Source organism: Eurosta solidaginis, chromosome 2 (genome assembly GCF_040869045.1).
Source record: "Eurosta solidaginis isolate ZX-2024a chromosome 2, ASM4086904v1, whole genome shotgun sequence".
NCBI classification, from domain to species: Eukaryota; Metazoa; Arthropoda; class Insecta; order Diptera; family Tephritidae; genus Eurosta; species Eurosta solidaginis.
Window position 1 is genome coordinate 199,330,389 of NC_090320.1, and position 22,774 is coordinate 199,353,162.

The 22,774-nt window shown below is 41.6% G+C and overlaps 1 protein-coding gene across 10 annotated transcripts in view; it reads right to left on the reverse strand.

The window, feature by feature from the left end:
- Nucleotides 1-11,232: 11,232 nt before the first annotated feature.
- tadr (torn and diminished rhabdomeres) overlaps nt 11,233-22,774 on the reverse strand; it is an 88,089-nt gene continuing 76,547 nt past the window's right edge. For all 10 annotated transcript variants that reach the window (XM_067766862.1, XM_067766869.1, XM_067766868.1 and 7 more), the window contains 10 exons: nt 22,252-22,446; nt 22,046-22,137; nt 18,874-19,008; nt 15,561-15,718; nt 15,246-15,490; nt 15,041-15,184; nt 14,731-14,984; nt 14,568-14,666; nt 14,346-14,505; nt 11,233-12,491 (listed from right to left, as the gene is read on the reverse strand). In XM_067766862.1, coding sequence (XP_067622963.1) covers nt 12,139-12,491; nt 14,346-14,505; nt 14,568-14,666; nt 14,731-14,984; nt 15,041-15,184; nt 15,246-15,490; nt 15,561-15,718; nt 18,874-19,008; nt 22,046-22,137; nt 22,252-22,446 — 1,835 coding nt within the window. In that variant the 3' untranslated portion in view covers nt 11,233-12,138. The remainder of the gene's footprint in view (nt 12,492-14,345; nt 14,506-14,567; nt 14,667-14,730; nt 14,985-15,040; nt 15,185-15,245; nt 15,491-15,560; nt 15,719-18,873; nt 19,009-22,045; nt 22,138-22,251; nt 22,447-22,774) is intronic.

Genomic DNA, 22,774 nt, shown 5'->3' on the forward strand with positions numbered 1-22,774 from the left:
TGATAGTACTAGCTTCGGCAAAGAACTAATGGAACATGATGCAAATCGGATTTTTTAATAGGAGAAATACATTCAAAAAGAGAAAAATTTAGATTATTAAATAAAAATATCAAATCCAAAGTACGGCCTGGTCTGTTTGAAAAACGATTAATTTGTTTAATATCAATACTTAAAAACTATCTATTAAATATATTTCGCTGGAGCCATTGACCTCACATGCTATTAAAGCTGAGTTTGATAGAGTCTGTGACCATTTAACATTACACAGATTAAAATCACCCAGCACGCAGAGATCACCACCAACTTTGTTCAATGGCAGTGACATAATGTTATAGATATGTGCAGTGTATAAGTCGTAGCTACTATTAGGCCGTATATATGAAGCACAAAGAAAAACAGGGTCTGATGAGCCTCGACTGCATACACATAGCTGGTCAGGTAGCGCACTATTATTTTCCAGTATGATTTCAGAAGCATGATGTTTGGAATGTACCGCAATGAGAACTCCACCACCTCGTGCACAACCAGTAAGGTTTGAATTTCTATCTTTGCGAAAAACATTGTATAAAATAGGATCAAAATATTCCTCGCTGAGAAAGTTTTCATTTAGCCACGTCTCAATGAAGAGGAAAACATCATATTCCTCATGGGAGCTAAATAGCCGCACCAGCTGGGATTCTGTACTAACAACAGCCATATTCTGCATATAAAAGCTTAGGTGATTATTTCCTCCATCTAACCCAACCGATTGCCGTCGGACATCGGTAGGATTTCGTCGTTTTTTGGCTTGAATTTAAACGGGCGCACAACAATATTTGCAGGCCATAGTTCAGGTCGCAACAACATCGAATATGAGTTGGCATTTACACCTAGCTTGAAATTAAGGTGTCTCAAAGAACTCGGATCAACACCTATCTTGCAAAGACTACTGAAAATAATGGAGTTTTCTTCCATACCAGTATGTACAGCAATATATTTTTTGCCCTGGTCAGCTGTTGCTGAAGTCGAAAAAGGAGATATATGCAGTCACTTTCTTCTGACAACAGCGCGTATCTCATTACTGGAGCTCGACCCAATAACTAAGGGTTTAGTTAATTTCCGAGCGTTTGTATTTTCTGGTGGGTTATCGTTGAAATTTGCCGTGGAATCAGCATTGTTACCTGAGTTTGGCAACAGATTTGAATTTAAATCGCTTTGGATAGATTTTGCTGTTCTAGAACCAGAAGACTTATTTTTGCTTTTATTATACCTCTTTTTTTACGCACAGTATTCCAATCACTTTGGTTATCAACAGATGCAGATGGTTCATCTAAATTAGTTGCAATCGTATGCGTTGGAAACACTGGCGTCGCAGTCGGTGTACCAGTAGCGGGAGCAGCAACATGGGGGGACGACAGCATTGTTTTTTGACCAGCAGAAGCAGAAGAAGAGGTTTAAGCAGAGGAAGTAGTAGTAACTTCACTAGTTGACAAAGCAGCAACGAAGGCGTATGGCATATTTGTTGTTGGAACAGAAGCTGTCTCAGCTGCAGAATAAGAAGCATTGACTGCACTGAGCATGCCATTACCATCATCATTACCATCAGACACAATTATTTCCTTTCCTCTCTCTTTCTCTTTGGCCAAAGGGGCCCTAACAATACCACGCACTTCACTGAATTGAGATAGAAAGTGCTACACAATCGATTTATTTTCAACAAGCATAGAGCGCAGCTCAATGATTTCCTTTTGAAGAGTCCCAGCTTTATTGCGAATATTTGGCCTATATCTCGAGAACCTAGTCACCCAGCGGTATAAAAATTACTCTGTACTAAATCACACATCGACAGGTTCAATTTGATAACCATAATGTAAAAACACATGCTAGTGTTACCCTGGTCCACTTTCTGGCCTATATCTCGAGACCCTAGCCACCCAGCGGTATAAAAATTACTCTGTACTAAATCACACATCGACAGCTTCAATTTGATAACCATAATGTAAAAACACATCCTAGTGTTACCCTGGTCCACGTTTCGCCTATATCTCGAGACCCTAGTCACCCAGGGGTACGAAAATTACTCTGTACTAAAGCACACATCAACAGCTTCAATTTGATACCCATAATGTAAAAACACATCCTAGTGTTACCCTGGTCCACGCTTTGGCCTATATCTCGAGACCCTAGTCACCAATAGGTATGAAAACTACCCTTACTAAAGCACTCATCAAAATCTTTCATTTGTTATTCATATTGTATAAACACATTCTAGGGGTACCCGGGTCCACGTTTTGGCCTATATCTCGAGGCCCTAGTCACTAAGCGGTACAAAAATTACTCTGTACTAAAGCACACATCAACAGCTTCAATTTGATACCCATAATGTAAAAACACATCCTAGTTTTACCCTGGTCCACGTTTTGGCCTATATCTCGAACCCCAGTCACCAATAGGTATGAAAACTACCCTGTATTAAAGCACTCATTAAAAGCTTTATTTGTTATCCATATTCTATAAACACATTCTAGGAGTACCCGGGTCCATGTTTTCGCCTATATCTCAAGACCCTAGTCACCCAGGGGTACGGAAAATACCCCGTATAAAAGTATTGATAAACAGCTTCCATTTGATGCCCATATTGTGCAAACACATCCCAGGATTACCCAGGTCCACGTTTTGATCTCCAGACCCTAGCCAGAACGGGATATAAAGTATTCTATGTCCGTCTCCTGGTTCTAACCTACCTCTCCACCAATTTTCAGCCAAATCGGTTCATCCGTTCTTGAGTTATAAATAGTGTAACTAACACCACTTTCTTTTTTATATATACATCACATTAGAAACTTCAAAAAAAACAGTATTTCTCAACTATTTAATGGATGTTATTATACACATAAACCTTCCTCTTCAATCTTTCTATCTACTTAAAAAAACAGCATCAAAATCCGTTGCGTTGTTTTAAAGGTTTAAGCATTCAAAGCGACATAGCTACAGAAAAGGCGAATTTGTTTTATACTATGTAGTGATGTAGTGATAGTGATTGGGCAATTCTCAAGGTCTCCTATTCGCCGTATATGCTTTGCTTTAACAAAATTTTATATTGAAAACCAAGGAAACAACTCCAACCGTAAAATTTTACATCTATACAACACTATTGTGAATCGCCCATATGTATGTGCCTATATAAAATCATAAAATTTGTTTTGATTAACTTTCGAAAAATATTTGCCCCTAAAAATATCTAAATGATTTCTGTACAAGTTTCATTGAGTTTTATCAGTTTATCGGTCTTTTGTAATAGATAATCCCATTTTTCCATTTTTCCAAATTTCCGATATCGTAAAATGGGTGTGGTTATCGTATGTTTTGAATGTAGACAGACCCTAACCGAACTTGCATCGCGGTGTGAGACAGCTGTTGTATGGGTTCAGGTCATATCGGTGTACCGGGGAACTGTGCTGCCGATGAACTAGCGAGGAAGGCTACTGAACAGACAGAGCTAAGCCAGCTGAAGCACATTTCTCCCCCTCTTGCTTCGTGCAGATACTGGCTAACATCATTTTTCACCAAGAAGGAGAATTCTAGATGGACGCTGGAACCTACATGCGAGGTGTCCAAACAAACCTGGCCTCGCATAAATGAGAATCGAACTGGTTCCTCATTAACCTCAACCGTCACTCCTTGCGTCCACAGATCGGTGTACTAACGGGCCACTGCATGGTGGGAATACACGGTGAACGCATGGGAATTCCAACCAACGATTTTTGTCGGAGCTGCAGGGATGAAGAGAAGATAGAAAGCGTCGAGCACTTCCTAAGTAGATGCCCTGATCTGGCCAGTATACGTATGGAATGTCTGAATAAGTATTTCATCGAGAACTTGGCTCTGCGGAAATAGAAAATATTCTACGCTACATCAGGAGGTCAAATTGGTTCAAATTCCTACACATCTAAAGGAGGAAGGGGTATAGTCCACACAGTGGTATCAAAATGGGCTAGCCGGCCTAAGTGTGTCCCTCACATTTCTGGAGGGTAGCCACTTTAACCTAACCAAACCTAACCTACCGTTTGATTTCGCCCATTTTTAATATTAATCCATTCTGGGTCCAGATAAATATACCAAACTTCGTACGTTCGTCGTTCGGACGGACATTCATGGCTAGTGATAGAACGATACGAGTACTGAGTGAGTAGTATCGATAATTTTCCAAGAAACTTAAAAGTTTTGCCAACCGTTATTCAAAATCCGTTGATATCACTTTGCAATATGGTGAAAATATGGTCTTTGCTATTATAAAAAGATCTGATCTAAAGTGGATAAGGACCACGCCTACTTTAAAGAAAAGGGATTAGAGTTAATCTTATCAAAATTTCCAATATATATGTATATGATACCTAGCATTACTACCAGAAGAGATAGACTTAAAAAAGCTTTTGATATGTACAGTCAAGCACGATACGTTAGTGCAAGACTCGCAAGGGTCTCCTCTTTCTCCTTGTCCCAAAAGGTAGACCGCAAATTATCTGTCTGGTCGGCAGGTATCGGTGCAGTTCAAGAACGTAAATTATATACCCAGAAGAATTAAACACGGTGGTGTTCTATCGCCGCTTTTGTTTAACTTCTAGATATCAAAGCTCTCTTAACCACCAGAAGGAGCTAAGTTAGTGAGGCGAAACTACTCCTCATCAGAGCGAGAAATGAAATGCTGAACAAACAGCTTCTGTTGAAAACAAGGACCCCGCCCCTAGGGTCTTAAGAAGTCATCTCGCAAAAAACACTTGACACGATGTACGTCCGATGAGCTGTGAGTACCCTAAATTATTTTGAACTCTAAAAATTTTATGCATAGAACAAATGCAAAATAGCGACAACAATATCTAAAACTGGGGAAACTTATTTTCTTTCCATAAAATGTGACAAAATAAAAAAAATTACAACGGATTACATAATGTCGAGTTCCATCCGAATTTCTCACTTATCAATTTTAAAAAATTTCCAATTTTAGTAAGTCGAAGCCGTTTCTTTAAAAATTTTGTTTAAATAGGACATTTTCAAAGCGGCAAACTTTCTTTCAACCGACCGGGAAGTCAATAAAACGTTTAATAACATAATTGTGCCTACCTCACCATGATCATTAATTGGCGCTTAACGACCTAAGCGATTTTTGCAGAAAATAAATACTTGCGGCGATCGAATTTGGTAGGTGAGGACAGCAAACGATGGATGTACAGAGCTTTCTGTAATTTAATTAATTACCATGTTTGTATATAGGAAAGGGAAGGAAAGAAAAGGAAACGTAAGTAAAGGAAACACTTTAGAAAGTGTATGTCTGATTTATCGGAGTTTCATCGAAGGGCTAGGTTGAGTCCGTAGTGTTACCAGAAGTTTGTTTTAACGACCAAACTGAAAAACCCTATTAAAAACCAGGACCTATGTTATCAAATAACTCCGTCCTCTTAGCAAATCCTAAAAGCTTCCTAGGACTTAAGACACTTGCTGCTTCTAGATCAGACAGCTGTATCACTCCTAATAGCTGAAGTCTTAGCCTCGCAAGTACAGGGCACGAGCACAGAACGTGCTCGATTGTTTCCTCCTCCAACCCGCACTTCCTACATCTGCTATCTCTGACCAAGCCTAATTTAAAGGCATGTGACGCCAGAAGGCAGTGTCCAGTCAGAATACCCGTCATGTGTATACAGTCCTCTCTTTTTAATGATAGAAGTAACTAAGTTAGTCTAATACTAATTTCACACAGACGGCTTATTGAATAATAAAGGCAATTTTCTACATTAAGACGCTTATTGAGCTCAATCTTCCCTACAAAATTCGAATCTATTATTATTTTATTAGTAGCTAATCGAATGCCTAATGAAGTCAAAAGCACAATGCAACTCTGTTGGCAGCGTTCCGCTTCCGTTTCCGTTTCTTAGTTTTCAAAGCAAATGTCATTGTCTGCATGGCGGAACGATACAAGGTGGCTGCATCGAACAGCTTATTATAACCTTTTTTATTTGATTTAATACATCGACAACCGGCGCAGTACGATTTTGACATTTGTCCATCGAATTTACAAGTACATGGAATTTTGTTTGTTTGTAGGTATGTCACCATGCTCCCACCTTGTATCTTTCCGCCATGATTGTCTGTCTCATCCTTCATACTAATCGAGCAGTTACTTCTGTGTGAAAGCAAAAAATTTACGATTTCATTAGCAGGTGAAATGAGATCATTAAGTTTCTGTGTGAAAACAGTATAAGGTTGTGAGACCTACACATAATCTTCGACACTTGACAGCCCCGCGCTTGAACCCACGCCTTTCCCGCTTGGTCGATCATGTGCACCTCTCGCCTTCGCTTAATCTCGCCCAGTCTAATTGGGACGTCTACAGATCAAGCTTCAAGGGATGCGCCCTTTTTAGCTAGTTCGTCCGGTCTTTTCTTCCCATCTATTCCCATATGCCCTGGAACCCAATATAGATGCATGCTTCTCCCTGCCACGATTCTCTCCGAAGACTGCTTACACTCTAACACGCAAATAGGTGCTGTTTTGTACGAGATTATTGCCTTAATTGCTGCTTGACTGTCAATATAAAAGTTAACACGGTTGCAGCTTAAGCTATTCTCTTCCAGGGTTTCTACTGATTTGGTTACGGGTAATATTTCCGCTTGTAAAATGCTACAGTAATCCGGCAGCCTGTAGGATCTGCTTATTTCCGGATCAGCACAGCGCCCGATCCAGCAAAGAACTAATCGTTGGAAGGCACTTTCCACATATGACAATTGAAACTTCATCTGCGTAAGCCGTAAGTTTTACGGGTCCCTCATCGAATCGCCTGAGCAGTTGGTTGATGACCAGCGTCCACAGCAGAGGTGATAGCACCCCTCGCTGCGGCGTGCCCCTGTCCACTGATTTCGTGGCCTCGTACAATCCCCATTGTGATGTAATCTTTCTGCAATTTAACATGCAGCCGATCCATCTGATTAAGGAAGGATGTACTTTAATATAATTAAGGCCATCCATAATCGCCCATTTTGAAACATTATTGAAAGCTCCGGCAATGTACACGAAGACTCCTAGAGCATACTCCTTATATTCCACGGATTTCTCTGTGCTTATTACCACCCTGTGCAATGCTGGGTCTACCGACTTGCCTTTGGCGTACGCATGCTGTGTTGTGCAGAGCAGCTTTTCATCCACGTTGGACTTTATGTACATTTATATCAGCCTCTCAAAGGTTTTGAGCAGAAATTATGTCAAGCTAATGGGTCTATAGTCTTTGGGATACACGTGACCGATCTTCCCCGCCTTTAGTAGTAAAGCTACACGAGCAGTTCTCCAAGAGTGCGGTACATGATTCAGCCTTATGCACCCATCGAATATTATTTTAAGCCATTCCACAACCGCCATACTTGAAACTTGTAGCATGGCCGGGAATATACCGTCTGGGCCCGGCGATTTAAACTTAGAAAACGTTTTGACTGCCCATTCTATCTTGGTATCGGTCACCAAGCCCGGCGCTACCCGCTCCGTGATCGAAGTGTGAGTGATGTCTGCTGGCTGTTCTAAACCGTCTCCCGATGGGAAATGTGTGTCGAGAAGCACCTCAAGGGATTCCTCACTATTACGTGACCATTCCCCGATCTCATGATCTTTATTAGTCCCTGGACTATGTTTCCTCTTGCTAGGACTTTTTCACCCGTGCTGTTTCGCTGGAGCACTCTATGTCCGTACAGAAACTTTTCCATGTGTTTCTCTTCGCCCTGGTAATTTCACGCTTGTAGATCTTCAGTAGATCCCTGTACTTGGCCCGACACGCTTCGCTTTCCGCGGTCTTTGCGAGCTTAAACATTTATTTTACCTGTCTTCTTAGAAGGCTCAGCACATTGCTCCACCATGGCGGCTTTGCTTTTCCTCTGAATCTTCTTAGAGGGCAAGCTCTGTTATACGCAGTCATAAGCATCCTTGTTTGGAATTCATTCGACTTCTCCAGTTCCTCCACATTGGCAACCTCTTTGGGTTGTCCCAGTTTTGTTTCTACATGTTTCTGGAATTTAGTCCAGTTCGTTGACCTAGGGTTTCTAAAGGTTCCTCCCTTCTCTACCCTCTTTAGGGGGATGGTGAAGCTGATATACGCATGATCGGAGAAGGATGGTCTATCAAGAACCATCCAATCATACCTTGATATATCACGCTCGGAGCTCAATGTAATATTCAGAACATTGTTGGATGTTGGACCAATGTATGTAGGTACATTTCACCTGTTGACTATCTACAAATTGGTTTGCAGGATGTAACAAAATAGAGATTCGCCTCTCTCGTTCGCATCTGCTCCTCCCCATGCATTGTGGTGCGCATTTGCATCTGCGCGTATGACCAACCGCCCTTTGCGCCCTTCCTCCTGTACTAGCGTTTTGCACTCCATCGGTGGAACCTCCGCAGCATGGGCCATGTAGCAGGACGCCAGGATAAATGCCTGCTTATCCTTTTGCTCAATGGCCACCGTTGCGAGGTCTTCAGTGGCGTAACTAGGCAGCATATATGAATGCAGCTGTTTCCTTATCATTACTACAGCTCGCACCCGTCCTTCCGTTTGCGCGTAGTAAACGCCAAACCCGCGCGCGATAAGTCCAGAAACCTTTCCTCCCGATGAGAGCCACGGCTTCTGGATCAGCGCCACGTCAAACGAACCCTCCTCAAGGGTTAGGAGGAGTTCACTCGACGCCACTTTACTGTGTTGGATGTTTATCTATAGGACTCGCAGCACCATTGGGCTGTTGGTCCCCCTCCAGCACCTTCGTCGTAACGTCGTCGTCCTCCCTTGCCCTTTTGGTTTAGAGTATTCGAGGCCCCCTTCAGCCTCTAGTGACTGTTGTGCCGGGTATTCCTCTGTGCGAGTCACAGCACAGGCGGTTGGTCCTCTTCTAACACCTTCGCTGTGTCGTCGGGGACCTCCACCTGTCTTTTTTCCCTTAGGCTTTTGAGGTCCTTTTCGTGTTAGGGTTTTTATCCTCGGGACTTCTTTTCCTGAGTCGCATGTAAATTTTGCCATTGCCAAAGGAAATTTTGCCAAGCTGCGTGTACAAAATATCCTCCGCCTGTTTGTTTATTTGGAAGATGTAGAACTGACAATCCCCGGTAGGTGGAGATACAGTAAGTACCTTCCAATCCTGTGTCGGTATGTTCGGATTCTGATACTTCAGAAGTTGCAGTGTATCCTCCGACTTCATCATGCATGGTATCCATACCTTAACTTTAAGTACCGTGGGGATTTGAGCTTTATCCACCACCTCAAACCGCGCGTTCGTGCCTTGTCTTTGGAGGTTTGGAACCCCTTCCTCCAGCCACCGCAAGCTCGCGATGTTGTCGCACGCTATCATCTTCACAACATTATATCATCCCCACGAATCAAAGGTTGGAAGGGGCTTACTTGGTTGTTCCCGCATCATCTTACGCATTAAGCTTATAAGCTCCCTTTCCACAGATCTCCACCTTTCAGTAAACATCTGTCCGAAAGGACTGCTATGATCAACCAGCGCCACAGTCAGTGACTGCTTTGCCACATCACTCATCTTCTCACGAAAAGCCGGAGTCTTAGTGTTATCTCCCTTTGGCACCTCCGAGAAAGCCTCAGTCTTAGCGTTAACCCCCTTTAGCGCCTCCGAGAAAGCCTCAGTCTTAGCGTTATCTCCCTTTGGCTTATCTCCTACTTCCGTAGTTGGAACTTCTCTCTGACTCGCAGCTTTCGAGGTAGTTGCTACCTCGCTATTGGGACCCAACTCTCTTACAGCTTTGGGCCTATTTGTCTTGTCTATGCGACTGCCCTGCCTCGCGGCTCTAGGACTGAGACCTTTTTGCCTCTTGAAAGAAGGCTTGTCGCCTTCCGCCGAACGTTGCCTCTTCATTTTGCCATTCGACGCTTTTTCCTCCTCGTACCGGTTGCAGAACCGAGGGTTTCTCGCAGCAAACCTTTTCAACTGCCTTCGACCTACTTCTACCGCCTCATGGGGCCATTCCAAGCGCTCGATCTCCACTTATGTTGGGTCGACCACTGCTCCCAAGCGTTGTACAATTCTTAGGCGGGCTCAGCGGTTCAGTATTATATACGGCGAAAGAACTGTCCGCTACAGCAGCGCCCCTTACTGTGGTAAGGCCATAAATACTTCCCGAGGTAGCCCGTTATCGGGAAGGCTCCGTTCGAATACAGTCGAATTTATCCCCTGGCTGCAAATCGTCCAATAGGCACGATCCGCATAACACCCTGGATTAGGGGGTTGGCAGTTCTTGGTCACTGACATCCCGCCGCCCTCTTATGAGGCTAAACGGCGTAGATGTCAGTCCTAAACAGCTCCGCCTCATAGTCAGGCGCTATGGAGTTCGGCTAAGCCCTCGCACCAACGACAAGGTGCCTACCCTAGTGAGGGCATCGAAAAGCTATCGGTTTGTTAACTAAAAATAATCGATTAACAATCTACATGTTATCAAAAAGTAATCAATTTGTTATCGAAAAGTTTTCGGTTTGTAAGCGGAATGTTATCAATTTGGTTTGGCGTATTTTCGACGACTCATCGGTTTGTTATAAAAAGAAACCTATAAAACTTCAACATAAAAGCGATGACACATCTGTAACTCGTCGATAATAAATCGTTAAGAACCCAATAAGAAGGCGCTGACTCTGTGATACGTAGCAATTTTTTCTCCAAAGCTCAGATGCAAAAGACATGACTTCGCGTGTCACTTTACTCAAGTTCTCATGTAAGTGAACATTTGCATAGCCTGGCATGTCAATATCGGCGAGTGTGAGAGGCCTCTTACGGGATTTATACAGTGCAAAATTGCCTTTAAGAGCTGAGTTCGGTCGTTGGAAGAGAACAGCTTGACTATAATTGGCGCGCTTTTGCTGTTTTGCTGTTTTGCTGTTTTTCTTTACCGCTTCGTATTCTAAATATGTACATCGCTCAGCGGGGGTGTTTTGTGTTGTGCTACTCTACATAGCTTACCAAAGATCTCAGGCAAATTCTCATCAGAAGTTTGGAAAATATCACTGATTACGACGTCAGTGGCGACTGCTCTATTTTGCAGCTGTAATAATTGAGTGCAAGCCTCAGCTTTCGATAATAAGCCTATAATAACGAAGTCAAAATGCGCCGATTCTTTCTTGTATGACAGAAAGTACTTCTTTTTGTCTTCAGTAGATACCACTTACAGTTAAAAAACTGTACTTTTAAGGTTAAGTTTTAAATTACTCCAGATCAATACCTTTTAAAAATATTTTATTAGATGCCTTAAATCATAGTACGTTTTATGAGTACGATCAAAAAACATCGATATTTTTTATCGTTACACCCTATTGTACTTGAGTACATATGGCACGCCTAGATCGATAGGGAGCCAAGTTGAAAATCTGAAATTTTGAAACTATGTATACTACTGGCCTTTCCAATTCTCCTATCGATCTATAAACTCAATTCAATATTAGTTCCACTACTCACCCAAAGAGGGCTTGGTAAAACTAAAACCTGCAGTGGAATATGTGGGCAAGTCTTTGCTTTCTTTTAACATTGCGATTTTTGAGTTGACCGCTCTTTTGGTCGACGTGTGTGATATGTACTTACAAATTTGTTTCAGCTTAAAAATACTTAATAATAAGGTTGGTAATCGTAAAAAGCTATTTGGTATCTTGGCTTTGGTTATTTACTTTTTTTTATTTATTTATAAAAATACGTTTCCTTCTTTCAGCTTATTGGACGGGCAAGCAAGAAGCAACATACTCGAAGAGTGGAGTACATGTGGCAAATCCAATATATAGGCACGGCGCAACAATACTCTCAAAGTTCAATTCAGCTCTAGCATGAGTTCCATGTGCAAAACTCCAACCCAAATATACAAGCCAAACAAGTATTCCCGAAGCAATTTTCTGTGTACTGGACTTATGACATGCCTGAGCCTGGTTATGCAAGTAATAGGTATTTAGGTACTTGGTTGTAGTATTCAATCATTGTATATTTTTCATAAGACTTCTGACTTTTGACCTCAAATTTTTCCAGCCGCTTTTTATCACTCGCTCCAACAATCGTCATCATCACCATTTCCATCCTCTTTGAAATCGCATAAATTTAAATCTTCGTTGAAGAGATCATCGCTCCCCGAGGACTGTGATTGTCATCTATTTAAATTGACGCGTGTCGGTATGGTAACAACATTATTTGGTGGACGTGGTATACGTATTGTTGTTGTTGTAGCATTTGTATTATCTGCAACACTAGGGATTGGTTGTTCTTGTATACTACCACCACTTTGTTTAAAACAACCACAACACCAGTTATCACATCGTAAAACCATAATAATACCAGCAATGAACCAAACCAATATCGCTGGCCAAGAATAATACGAACTGGCACCAAATAGCACCCCACCAAGCAAAAGTGAGGAAGAGCAAAGTACTGGATTAACATTGATCACGGTACCACTGTGACTTGGAAGCAGCGACATCATAGAACTTATAAGTGTGACGCCTGAAAATGAGATAAGAAGATAATAATTATTAGGTCAACACTAGGACTGTGCTCTATTTTCAAGGAAGGATTACAATTAATCTTCCTAGGAAGTTTTAAATTATATCTCTGCAAACTTGGCAAGTTGAGACCACATTGCCATACCTCTTTCCGAACCTAAAATTTAGCTGATGGCATGGAATCATTGCTGACATCTCGGAGAAACTAGAAGATGTGCCGAAAACCGCACTTTCGATCCCTGGCTGCTTCTAGATACCTTGAGAAAGACTGTCGTAATGTATTCTACAGTAAAGACCCCGACGAGAAAGAGGTAGGCTGATATCCTTTGGTAGCATTGTCCCGAAGTGATTTTCCGCGACACTGGCTGACCTGTTAACAAATAGGGCTATGGGTTTCCTAGAATTTGAAGAGTGCTTTGAACACAAAACAAAAAACACACAGCCTCGATCACGTGGTCAAATCTCCAACGCACTTCCGTACCACACTCCAGGATATTTAAAGTACTTGAAGCACATGGCTTACCGGGTAAAATTAGCAGCGCAATTAGGTAGAACGGCAACTGATCACGAAACAGCTCAAGATGGCAGAGGGCACCTCATCTCCCATAAACATGCATGTGGCAGTACGTCAGGGATTTTCATCGAAACCTTTAGTGCGCGATCTGATCCTGGAGGTCATTATACCGCTCGTTGGCCCAAGAAGGGCTCAGATACAAACACCCTTATTAATGGCTTTATATAAGCCGACAATGTGATGCCAATCGCGGACACTGCGGCCAACATACGAAAACTGCTTGAAAAAAAGAAGAGCGAGAGCTATTGGACTAAGCTGTAATGCAGCCAAGGATGCACCGCTCCAGATACCAGGGTGGAGGAACGATGCAACTCCTACCAACTCTATTTTAAGGTCAGTATATTCAAGCATTGGGGAAAAAAGAGTAATACGATCACCTTTTAATACCCAGTGGCTTCCAGATTAGGCAGACTACGGTGAGCACCTTGCCTGGCTTCTTTAAATGCTGAACTCGAAGGAACACGTCGTCCGCACTATAGAAATATCATCGCCAAGGCAAGGGAAGCCAGCATGCGAGTTACCTTTCAAACGAATCCAACCTGCGCCGCTCAAACAACCTCGCTAATTACTGGACAAAGCGGCGGGAGGCATCAGCCAGAATCAACAGCAAGGTGAAATAAAGTTGAGCACGATCCTCACCGCCTGATCCTGATTTCACTGTTCCCCCTTCCCTCTTCCGCGACTGCCGCTTTATACACAGGGCATGAGAATAAGTGCTGTCACATATGCGGAAGAGACTTGTAGAACCCTGCCCAACGTACTCAACTTTTGCGTTTACAGACTTGAACCCTGGATTTTCGGCGGAGCACGCTATCATACCATGACCCTTCTAGGTCGTCCAACCCCCCGTTTCTCGTCGAGGAACTTAAATAGGCTTGGACATACATACTCAGGTGGTGAACCCTAGTGAAGAGTCGGATAGACCACTACTTTAATACATTTCCTTCTATTCCTCCTTCTTATTCCTGTTCTTCATTTATTCCATTTTTCTCCGTTCCATTCTCACGCCACTCCCACTCCTACTCCTAGTACTCTTACTTATCCAGAATCAACCATAACATACGCAATGTATGTCCTGCAATGCAACCCTGTTGAACCTGCAAGTTCTCTTGAACATCCGTTAGATGATATCGATAGTAACTTGTGAGTAACTGTACCTTTGGACGGGGCGAAGCACAGCTAAATCACTCACTTCCTCGCTTATTATTTACCCAGAAAAATACCGGGGATCACGTGAATCTACTGTTAAAATGTTTATAAGTTGTGGATAAAGATACTAACCGCAACAGTAAGTGAAAATCGCAAACGGTTGCTTTAACGCAACACCCAAGTGAGTCAAAAATACGCTAGAAATAATTAAAATAATGCCGAATGAAGCAAAATGCCAAGATCTGCTCGACGGCACACGCAACACACGTTCCGTTGGACCAGCCGTTGTGACCTTGAATAAAAGTAAAATATTAAGTTAGTAATACGCTGAAAATTATAAAATACTTTAATTACCTTAATTTTCTGTCGATACTCATCAACTATGTCATCAATATCGGTTGAAGTATCTGAGTCGCTCTTTTCAAATTTATCAGGATACTCAAAATCGGAGGGCTTTAAGGAAGCATGTCAAAGTTGGAATTATATTTTAATTGCAGATAAACTTCGTAATTCTTACCGCTGGTTCACTATCCGATAGAATCGTAGATTCCACATCTCTTGACTCGCGCGCAGGACAGGGCGAAGTGGGCTCACCCAACAAAAGCCACTCCTTCTCTAACTCTTTCTTTGGTTTTTGATTCATTCTACCAGCTTGTTTATGTAAACTAATATTCAACAAGCTGCGTTTTGTGCGGCTATACGAAGACGAACTACTAACGCAAGCAGTTGGTGCAGTCGAAAGACGGCTATAGGAAAGTGTGGAATTCGAATCTGAAATTGGGAAGTGAAATTAAATATAACTCTCATTTGAAGGATCGACTACTTACTGCTAGGTTGCGCGAATCGTGGACGATAGGGCGAGTACAATAAATAGAACGATCTAAAGAGGCCCGCACAGAGATGACTAGCCGCCAGTATATAGCTGAGATTTTGCATTGGACATGCAAATGCGAACATGGCGCAGAGGCTGCCTGTAATTTCACAATCAGCACAAACAAGTTCATTATCAAACCCAAATCACAATAAACTCACCTCCAATAAAAATAGCCAATACAGGATTTCCACTCTCTGAGCTTTCATAGCTTATATGACGCGAAAACAATTTCCACTCAGAGGTAGCAAAACGTACGATGAAACCATAGAGCTCGGGAAAGAGATCCAAATAAGCGGTTGAGGAGCATAGCATCAACAAGCAGGCCGCTACGGGAATAAGTTGATGAAAGTCATGTTCGTTGAGCATCGTGAATACTGGAATGGCAATATACTCGCTCACAGCCCTTTAGTTTGATAAACAAATTGCTTAGATTAGCCTATTTGTTACCATATAAGCTTATTTCTATTCATTACCTATAATGTACTAGGCTTGTGTAACTGAGAGCCGTCAGCATCAAAGAAATAAAAGCCAAAAGAATATGTGAAAATGCTGCCAAACATTGAATGCCAGAACGATGAGCCGGATAGTCGCCAGGATAGGTAAAGGTAAGTAGCGCTGCTGCTGTGAGGAACTGTGAAGAGAGAAAAAAGTAATGTACTAAATTGTATTTTATAAAAGGTTTAACAATTGTTTTCTATGCCTAGCATGCAGAGTGGATATAGTTCTGATCTATGAGCCGTGGAGGACGGGCGGCTGAAATCTTATTACAGTAATGACTAAGTCACAACTGTTAGCTTAAAGAGTGGGAATAGGAGGCCATGGCTAACTTCGGCGTATTTGGCTGATGAAGATGTATCGGGGCCGCAAGAGCTAGTAGAACAGGTGGAGTAATTGACGTCGAAGTCGACGATTGCTCGCATTATGTCGTGTGGGACAGCTTGAATACCAACGCAAAAGGTGAGCTGCTTTTTTTAGCGCAACCCTTTCAGAGGGCTATAGGCCCGAGAGATTGAAAAAAATTTCTTGAGGACGCCTGATATTTTTGGGCAGTTGAGGGATATTTGATAGCTATTCAGCGAGAGCGGGATATATCCTTTAAGTTTGTCAATGACAATCACTTTCTCGATGGTCCGGCTGCTGAGAAGTTCGTTTAAGTAAGCCCTAAAATTTAAAAGAGTATGATGGCATAGTTGATGTGCAGCTGCAGGGATACCTGGTGCAGCTTCTATATACAGCGACTACCGTGGAATCGGGCTATTTTCCCAATTCTTGGAATTCGGTCAAAGTCACCTTTATTCTGAAAGCAGAGGAGAGCTCCCACCTAGCTCTGTAGTCGCTGAGTGGGAAAGATAAACTTACAAACAATGAAGATATCGGGAGCTAAATGCATCCCGACCAAGCATCACATCGTTCTCGCAAAGACTAGACAGCTGAGCATAAAGTTAGTGAATGATTCAACCTCTTCCATACAAACCAACGGCCGCTGACTGACCAGAAGGATATGAACACCTTGCAACTGTTGGTGTCAGCCACCTGTCCAGACGCAGTGTGCAAGTGTCTAGCGGAGTCCAGAAGTCTGTAGTGACTGCCCCTATCTGTTTAACACTGCATGCTCGGGTTTAAGAAGATAATTTTACAAATACTTATGCAGTAGGTTTTAAAGCAGGCTGTTCACAACCGCAGCCGAAAGCACGGCGAAGAGAGCACCTCCCTGGATGTACCCCTTCTTGCTATTCTCTAAGTCGTACCGTGTAATTTTTTTGAAGAAAACGAGATATGAGCTTTTCTCGCTACTAAAATATAGGTATCCTTTACTTGGGAACATAGCCTAACCTCAAAAAGTTAGTGTACATGGAAGCCAGCTAGATGCAAGGCCGTCAGTAAAGTTTTGGCTCGGCGGGAGAAATATGCTTACATAGCTCATTAATTATTCATTCTTCTTTGGTGTTTTACCGTTCAGATGACTTTACACAATTTGTTTCAATCACTACTCCTCATTACGGGATTTATTTAGCACTGCTACAACAACAACAACGGGATTTATTTACACATACTAAGCACTTTACTGAACACGACACTGCATCAGTTAATTAAAACCCTATCCTATCATCAAACTGCAAACAATAGAGCAAAGAAAATCGCAATCATTATTGCAAGTTAATTGTTTAATTAAGATATTGAATGCCAGACCCCCATCGACATCAGAGGGAGGTTGGTTGGTTGGTTTATGTGGCAAATCCCATCTAACTACAGTTTGTTCTAATGCGCCGTTTTGACAACACACCATGTGAATTAATTAATGCAAAATATTCTACACCGTCCCACTACAACAAATCCCAAGGGGTTAGAATATTTGAGATGCTAATTTTCTTTAGTTCTGGGAGGTATTCGAAAATGCCTCGTGATAGCGAAGATCTCGGATTAAAACGCGCTCGCTGAGTTCGAAGGACACATAAATATAGACTTGTCCGCTCCGTAGGCCATTGTAAAGTTGGCACTGAGACGGTGAAATTCGGAATAAGCTCCTTGTCCTTCAAATCCTTACTATTGGTAAAGAGAAATCAACTATATTGTTTGGGAGACTGTGAAAAATAAATGCAGATCCTTTTTGTTGCGATATAGAAGTTACTTACATTGAACAGAATACGATCGGGCCATGTATGTGTTTTTCAGAGGTTAGCTGATCAAGTTTTATGGCAATGTAACACGCCGTTTCCTTGTTTTATAATCAGAAGGTCCCGACTGGTATCTATCATAATAGTGGGATTGGATTGATGAGTTTTGAATTTAATTTTAGCTCAACCGGTGCAGATAGTCCCGTAGACTCTTTTGACGTTCTACACCCAACCGTTCAGCTTTCTTACTGATCGCCGACATGATTCCGCTATTTGCCTTGTTCAAAAGTATTACTACAAAGGCAACCACCAATTTAACCCTACTTCCCTTGAGTTCTTTACAACCGAGGGAGATTAGCAGGCGGGTATAGCTACTCGATCGGCACACGATGATCGAAAGATAGAAAATTGCTTTTGATGGAAGTCTAGTATTGGACTAGTAAGTTAGCAAACAAAACTAGGAGCTCTGTACTTTGTAAAGTTTGAAATCAAAGAATAAATTTTCTAAAGACAATTCCATGGCTGATCCTAGGACGTCTTACAATTCTCACAAAAAATTTCTCAGAATCAGTATCGTGATTTCGTTCACTTTACTTCGCATTTTTAAGCAAGTAAATCGTCGCCGCCCCCATCGAACCAATCACCGTAAGGTGCACAGTGGGAAAATATTCATGACCCTGTGATTTTGTAACAGCGACTCTAAGATAAAAAATACTTAATAATAATGGCAATCACAAACACACGGCTCTCGTCAAAGGAACAACTAAAGGGAAAATCTGAAGCAAAGAGCCTGCTGTGCTGTAACTACGTAACACTAGATGCCGTCCTAAATTGCTGCATTAGTATCTATCTACCTAAACGCCCTCGAAAACAATGAAGCCGTGATTTGTGGTATTATCTATTGCTAGATGTCGCAGGAAGCTGCAGGTGATGACGCTTGCATAGTCACCTAACTACGTATTCATTGATTCATATTGCCACAGCTAATTGCTCTACTGTGAGGTGAGCTGAGTTCGGGTCTCTCATTGCGATTATTGATAAGCTCTAGATCATATTTCACTTCTTTCACTGCATAGCCACTTTGCTCCTCAAAAACTTCGGCATTGGTCAGCTCTGTAATGAGCCGATGTATACCGGATTTAGTCCGCTAACATTAAATCAGTCTACTTACACTACTTATCCCATTCGGTCGAAAATAATATCGAGTCCACTCTTGCAAATCGACCGTCCATGCTGTCAAAACACCAGTAAATATAGATATCACCATCAAAGCTACCAGCATGACCATGGTGAAGACTCTTGAGTTCTGTTGATAGAGATACAAAATTGATGTAATATATTGCTTCTGCTTTTTGAGAAAATTCAGGTTAAGTACATATGACTCCTGAGAAAAATATTCCTATATATGTCGGCATTGTCTTTTGGGTATCATGCATTAAAAGCAACCATTCCTTCGCGCGGTATACTGAGTAAAATATAGGTAATTTACTGATGAAATTGAGTCTATGAAAATGCTTACTTTTTGAGCATACTGCCCATAGTGTTTTTTCACATTGCCGGCTTCGTTTCCAGATTTAAGGAAAGCAAAAACTCCAAACGCAAGTAAATGCCTATTGTCAAATTAAGTCTTTAGAAAGCAATTTAAAGATAAGCTCGGCCTATATCTCTTTATTTATTAGAAACACCAGTAATACATTTTCCCCTGGGAGCAAGTTCGTTGAAAAAATTAGACTTTAAATAAATAAATAAATGAAACGCGCGATAATCTCCAGAGGCATTTAAGGCCGAGCTTCTCTTCCAATTCCTTTAAATTATCCCCAAAAATTTGGGGGACGTGACCTGCTTGCTTCATGCCGACTCCGAGCGGCATCTGCAAAGCAGATGAGTTTTCACTGAGAGCTTTTCATGGCATAAGTACACTCGGAGCGCTTGCCAAACACTGCCGAGGGGCGACTCCGCTTAGAAAAATTGTCTTCTAATTGAAAAACCTTATTTATAAATTTCGATGTTGCTTTGCCCGTGGTGTGAACCCAGGGCATACGGTGTAGTAGGCGGAGCACGCTACCATCACACCACAAAATTTTAAAATTCAACATAAAAAGTATTTTGCATAAAAAACATTACTTAACGATTCTAAGGAATATGTTTAAATAAAGTGGAAAAGAGAAGCTAAGGTTCGGTTGTAATGGTTTTACCTCAGCATAGCAGAGGGGTAGAACTATGCCGGTTGGCTCAATACTATTTATCCCCTTTTGGTACCCACACGTTGTATCTGGCGTATTAATACCCCAATCAAAGCACCAAGGAAGAGACGATTAAGATTTATAAGAACCCCAGATCGTTCTTTTCAGTTATGAGGAGACAAGTTTTTCAGTGCAACTCATATGTGGTTTCTCCTGACCATGTGACCATAACTTTCTTGGTGAAAACAAATGAGCCAGTATTTACACGCATTTGGAGGAGGTGATATGTCACTAATTAATTAACTTCTGTTCGTACAGTAGCCTTCCTCGTTAGTTTGAAGACACCACAGGAATCACTATTGCAACCTGTAAATTATTGCTTTTTTCTATAAGGTATTGCTGTCTATAGGGGCGATCTATGTTGTTTGACTGCTAGAGTAAATAGCCCTTGATATGAGACTCTTAGATAGCACACATCGAGCGGCCTGCTTTCAGGCTCTTAATTCCGCCCAAAAAATACTACAATAGCTCAGCGGCCCTGTACTCTAGAAGAAGATTACAAGACCTTCAGAATAGATACCACATCACACATTACCCTTGAACTTGTAGCCGTACATGAAAAGGGCATGGATTCTAAGTCTTGAATAGGTATATCATCCCATTTAAATCTGTGGAATTCTCCCTCTGGAAATATAAAAAGTTTTAGTTAGGTATATTTCGAAAATGATCCTTAGATTGCTGGCATGGCGAAATCTGGTATCAAAACAAGGTAGGGCTGCATGCAATATTTCCAATCTTTCTTCAGCTCAGCATACAATCGATCTAATTTGTTAAGTCTGGATGCACTTCAGTCGACTTCAGACAGTCCATTATAACCCTTTACGAGATATTATTTGAGGGCCTAGCTTTTTCTGTGTTCATACCCTCCTATGGAAATGCGGCCGATTTTGCTTTAGTGTTAGGTTGTTGTGCTGAATAGAAGAGCTTTACCTTTAGGCTTTTAAGAAAAAGAAAACATGCTGAACTTATGGGCCTCAAGTCTTTGGATTGCAGATTACTGATTTTCCACGCCTGTGTTACGAGGACTACATGAGAAGTTCTTCAAGAGTAAAGCATATGGTTTAGTGCTTTATGCACCCGTCAAGGATTATCTCTAGCGATGCTACAATCGTTCTGCCTGCCATCTGCAACTATGAAGGGGATATCCCATCTGGACTTTTCGATTTAAACTTGAAAAATGTGTATATTTTGACACTTGTAACCAACCTTAGCAATGGTTATTCTGTACTTGGAGGGAAGATGTTTTTTTCCATCTCTTTGAATCACCTCTCAATTGGAAATGTTTTTCAAGGTTTGGATGCGCTTCTTCACTACTAAGTGACCATTCTCCGTGCTTTAGCCTTGTTGATTCCACTTTTAAAGATGCTCAATAGATGCATATATTCGCCCCAACATCCTTGGCTTAAAGTTTTAGTGCCTGACCACCAATTTTTATACCTTACCCCCAAGTCGGCTTTGGTTTCTGCTGAATCTTCTTATAGGGCAATGCTCACACGCTGTTTACATGTGAAGAGAAAGCCTACAAGTGTCTAAGCTGGGTCAATCATTTGCTTGTCCCAGGACTCTTTGAAGAAAAAGCGCAGCCGGAGGAGAACATCAAATTTGTCCCATTAATCTTTAAAATGTAAGGCGCGATAACCTCCGAAGAGATCTAAGGCCGAGCTTCTCTTCCAATTTGCGTCGTGCTCCTCTTGATTTTTCCCTACAAATTGGCCGGACGGGACCTACATGTTTTATGCCGACTCCGAACGGCATCTGCAAGGCAGATGAGTTTTCACTGAGAGCTTTTTCATGCCAGAAATACAATCGGAGCGCTTGCCAGACACTGCCGAGGGGCGACCCCGCTTAAAAAAATTTTCTTCTAATTGAAAAATCTTATTTCTAAAATTTTTATATTGCTTTGCCCGGGAGTTGAACCCAGGGCATACGGTGTGATAGGCGGAGCACGCTACCATCACACCACGGTGGCCGCCAATTTATCTTTAACATGGAAGAAAAAAGCCGACAATTTTCTTTCTTTTTACTTTGATACAAAGCTTGAATTAAAAATTCTGATTAAAAAATAATTAAATTAATGAAATTTCATTTAAATTCACTTACTTCCAAGCCAAACATAAACATGCCGGTCACTAATAAGACAACCGCAACACCCAACACATCCGGCCAAGGTTCATTTTCTGATGAATTTCGGCCTAGAATTATGCAATAATTTTAAATTAATAAAATCAATCAACTTGTTGTTGGTTACAGTGTTGCCAAAAAATTGACTACAATTCCAATCACATACTTTTAGTTTTTGCACTTACCCAAAATGAAAATTCGCGCCATTCCACCAGTCATCGCATCCAAACACGTGCTCATTGTACGCGCCAACATCGCACAAGCACACAGCACAGCCAACGCATCCATCCAAGTGGCAAGAAAGAGGCAGGTAAAATCAAATTTATTGCTGGCACGTACGTAAGGTATTTGGAGGGCTCGTAATTTTGTTTTACAGTAAGCTTTAAGGGAAACGAAAATGAAAGCAAGAGAAAAAATGTGTATACGATTATAATCAGCCCCATTCTGTATTTCGACTTGGATTGGAATTTTTTCGTTTTGGCAATTTTGGTATTCTGTGTTCCAACCTCTTTCGATCCAACTTCGAATCGTTCGTGTATTCTGCATTTCGATCGTAGTTCCGTTTTTCTAAGCTGCAAATTTGTTGGCGGAAAAATATTTTTTTTTTATTATACTCAGTTGAGCAGAGCTCACAGAGTATATTAACTTTGATGGCATAACGGTTGGTTGTACAGGTATAAAGGAATCGAGATAGATATAGACTTCCAT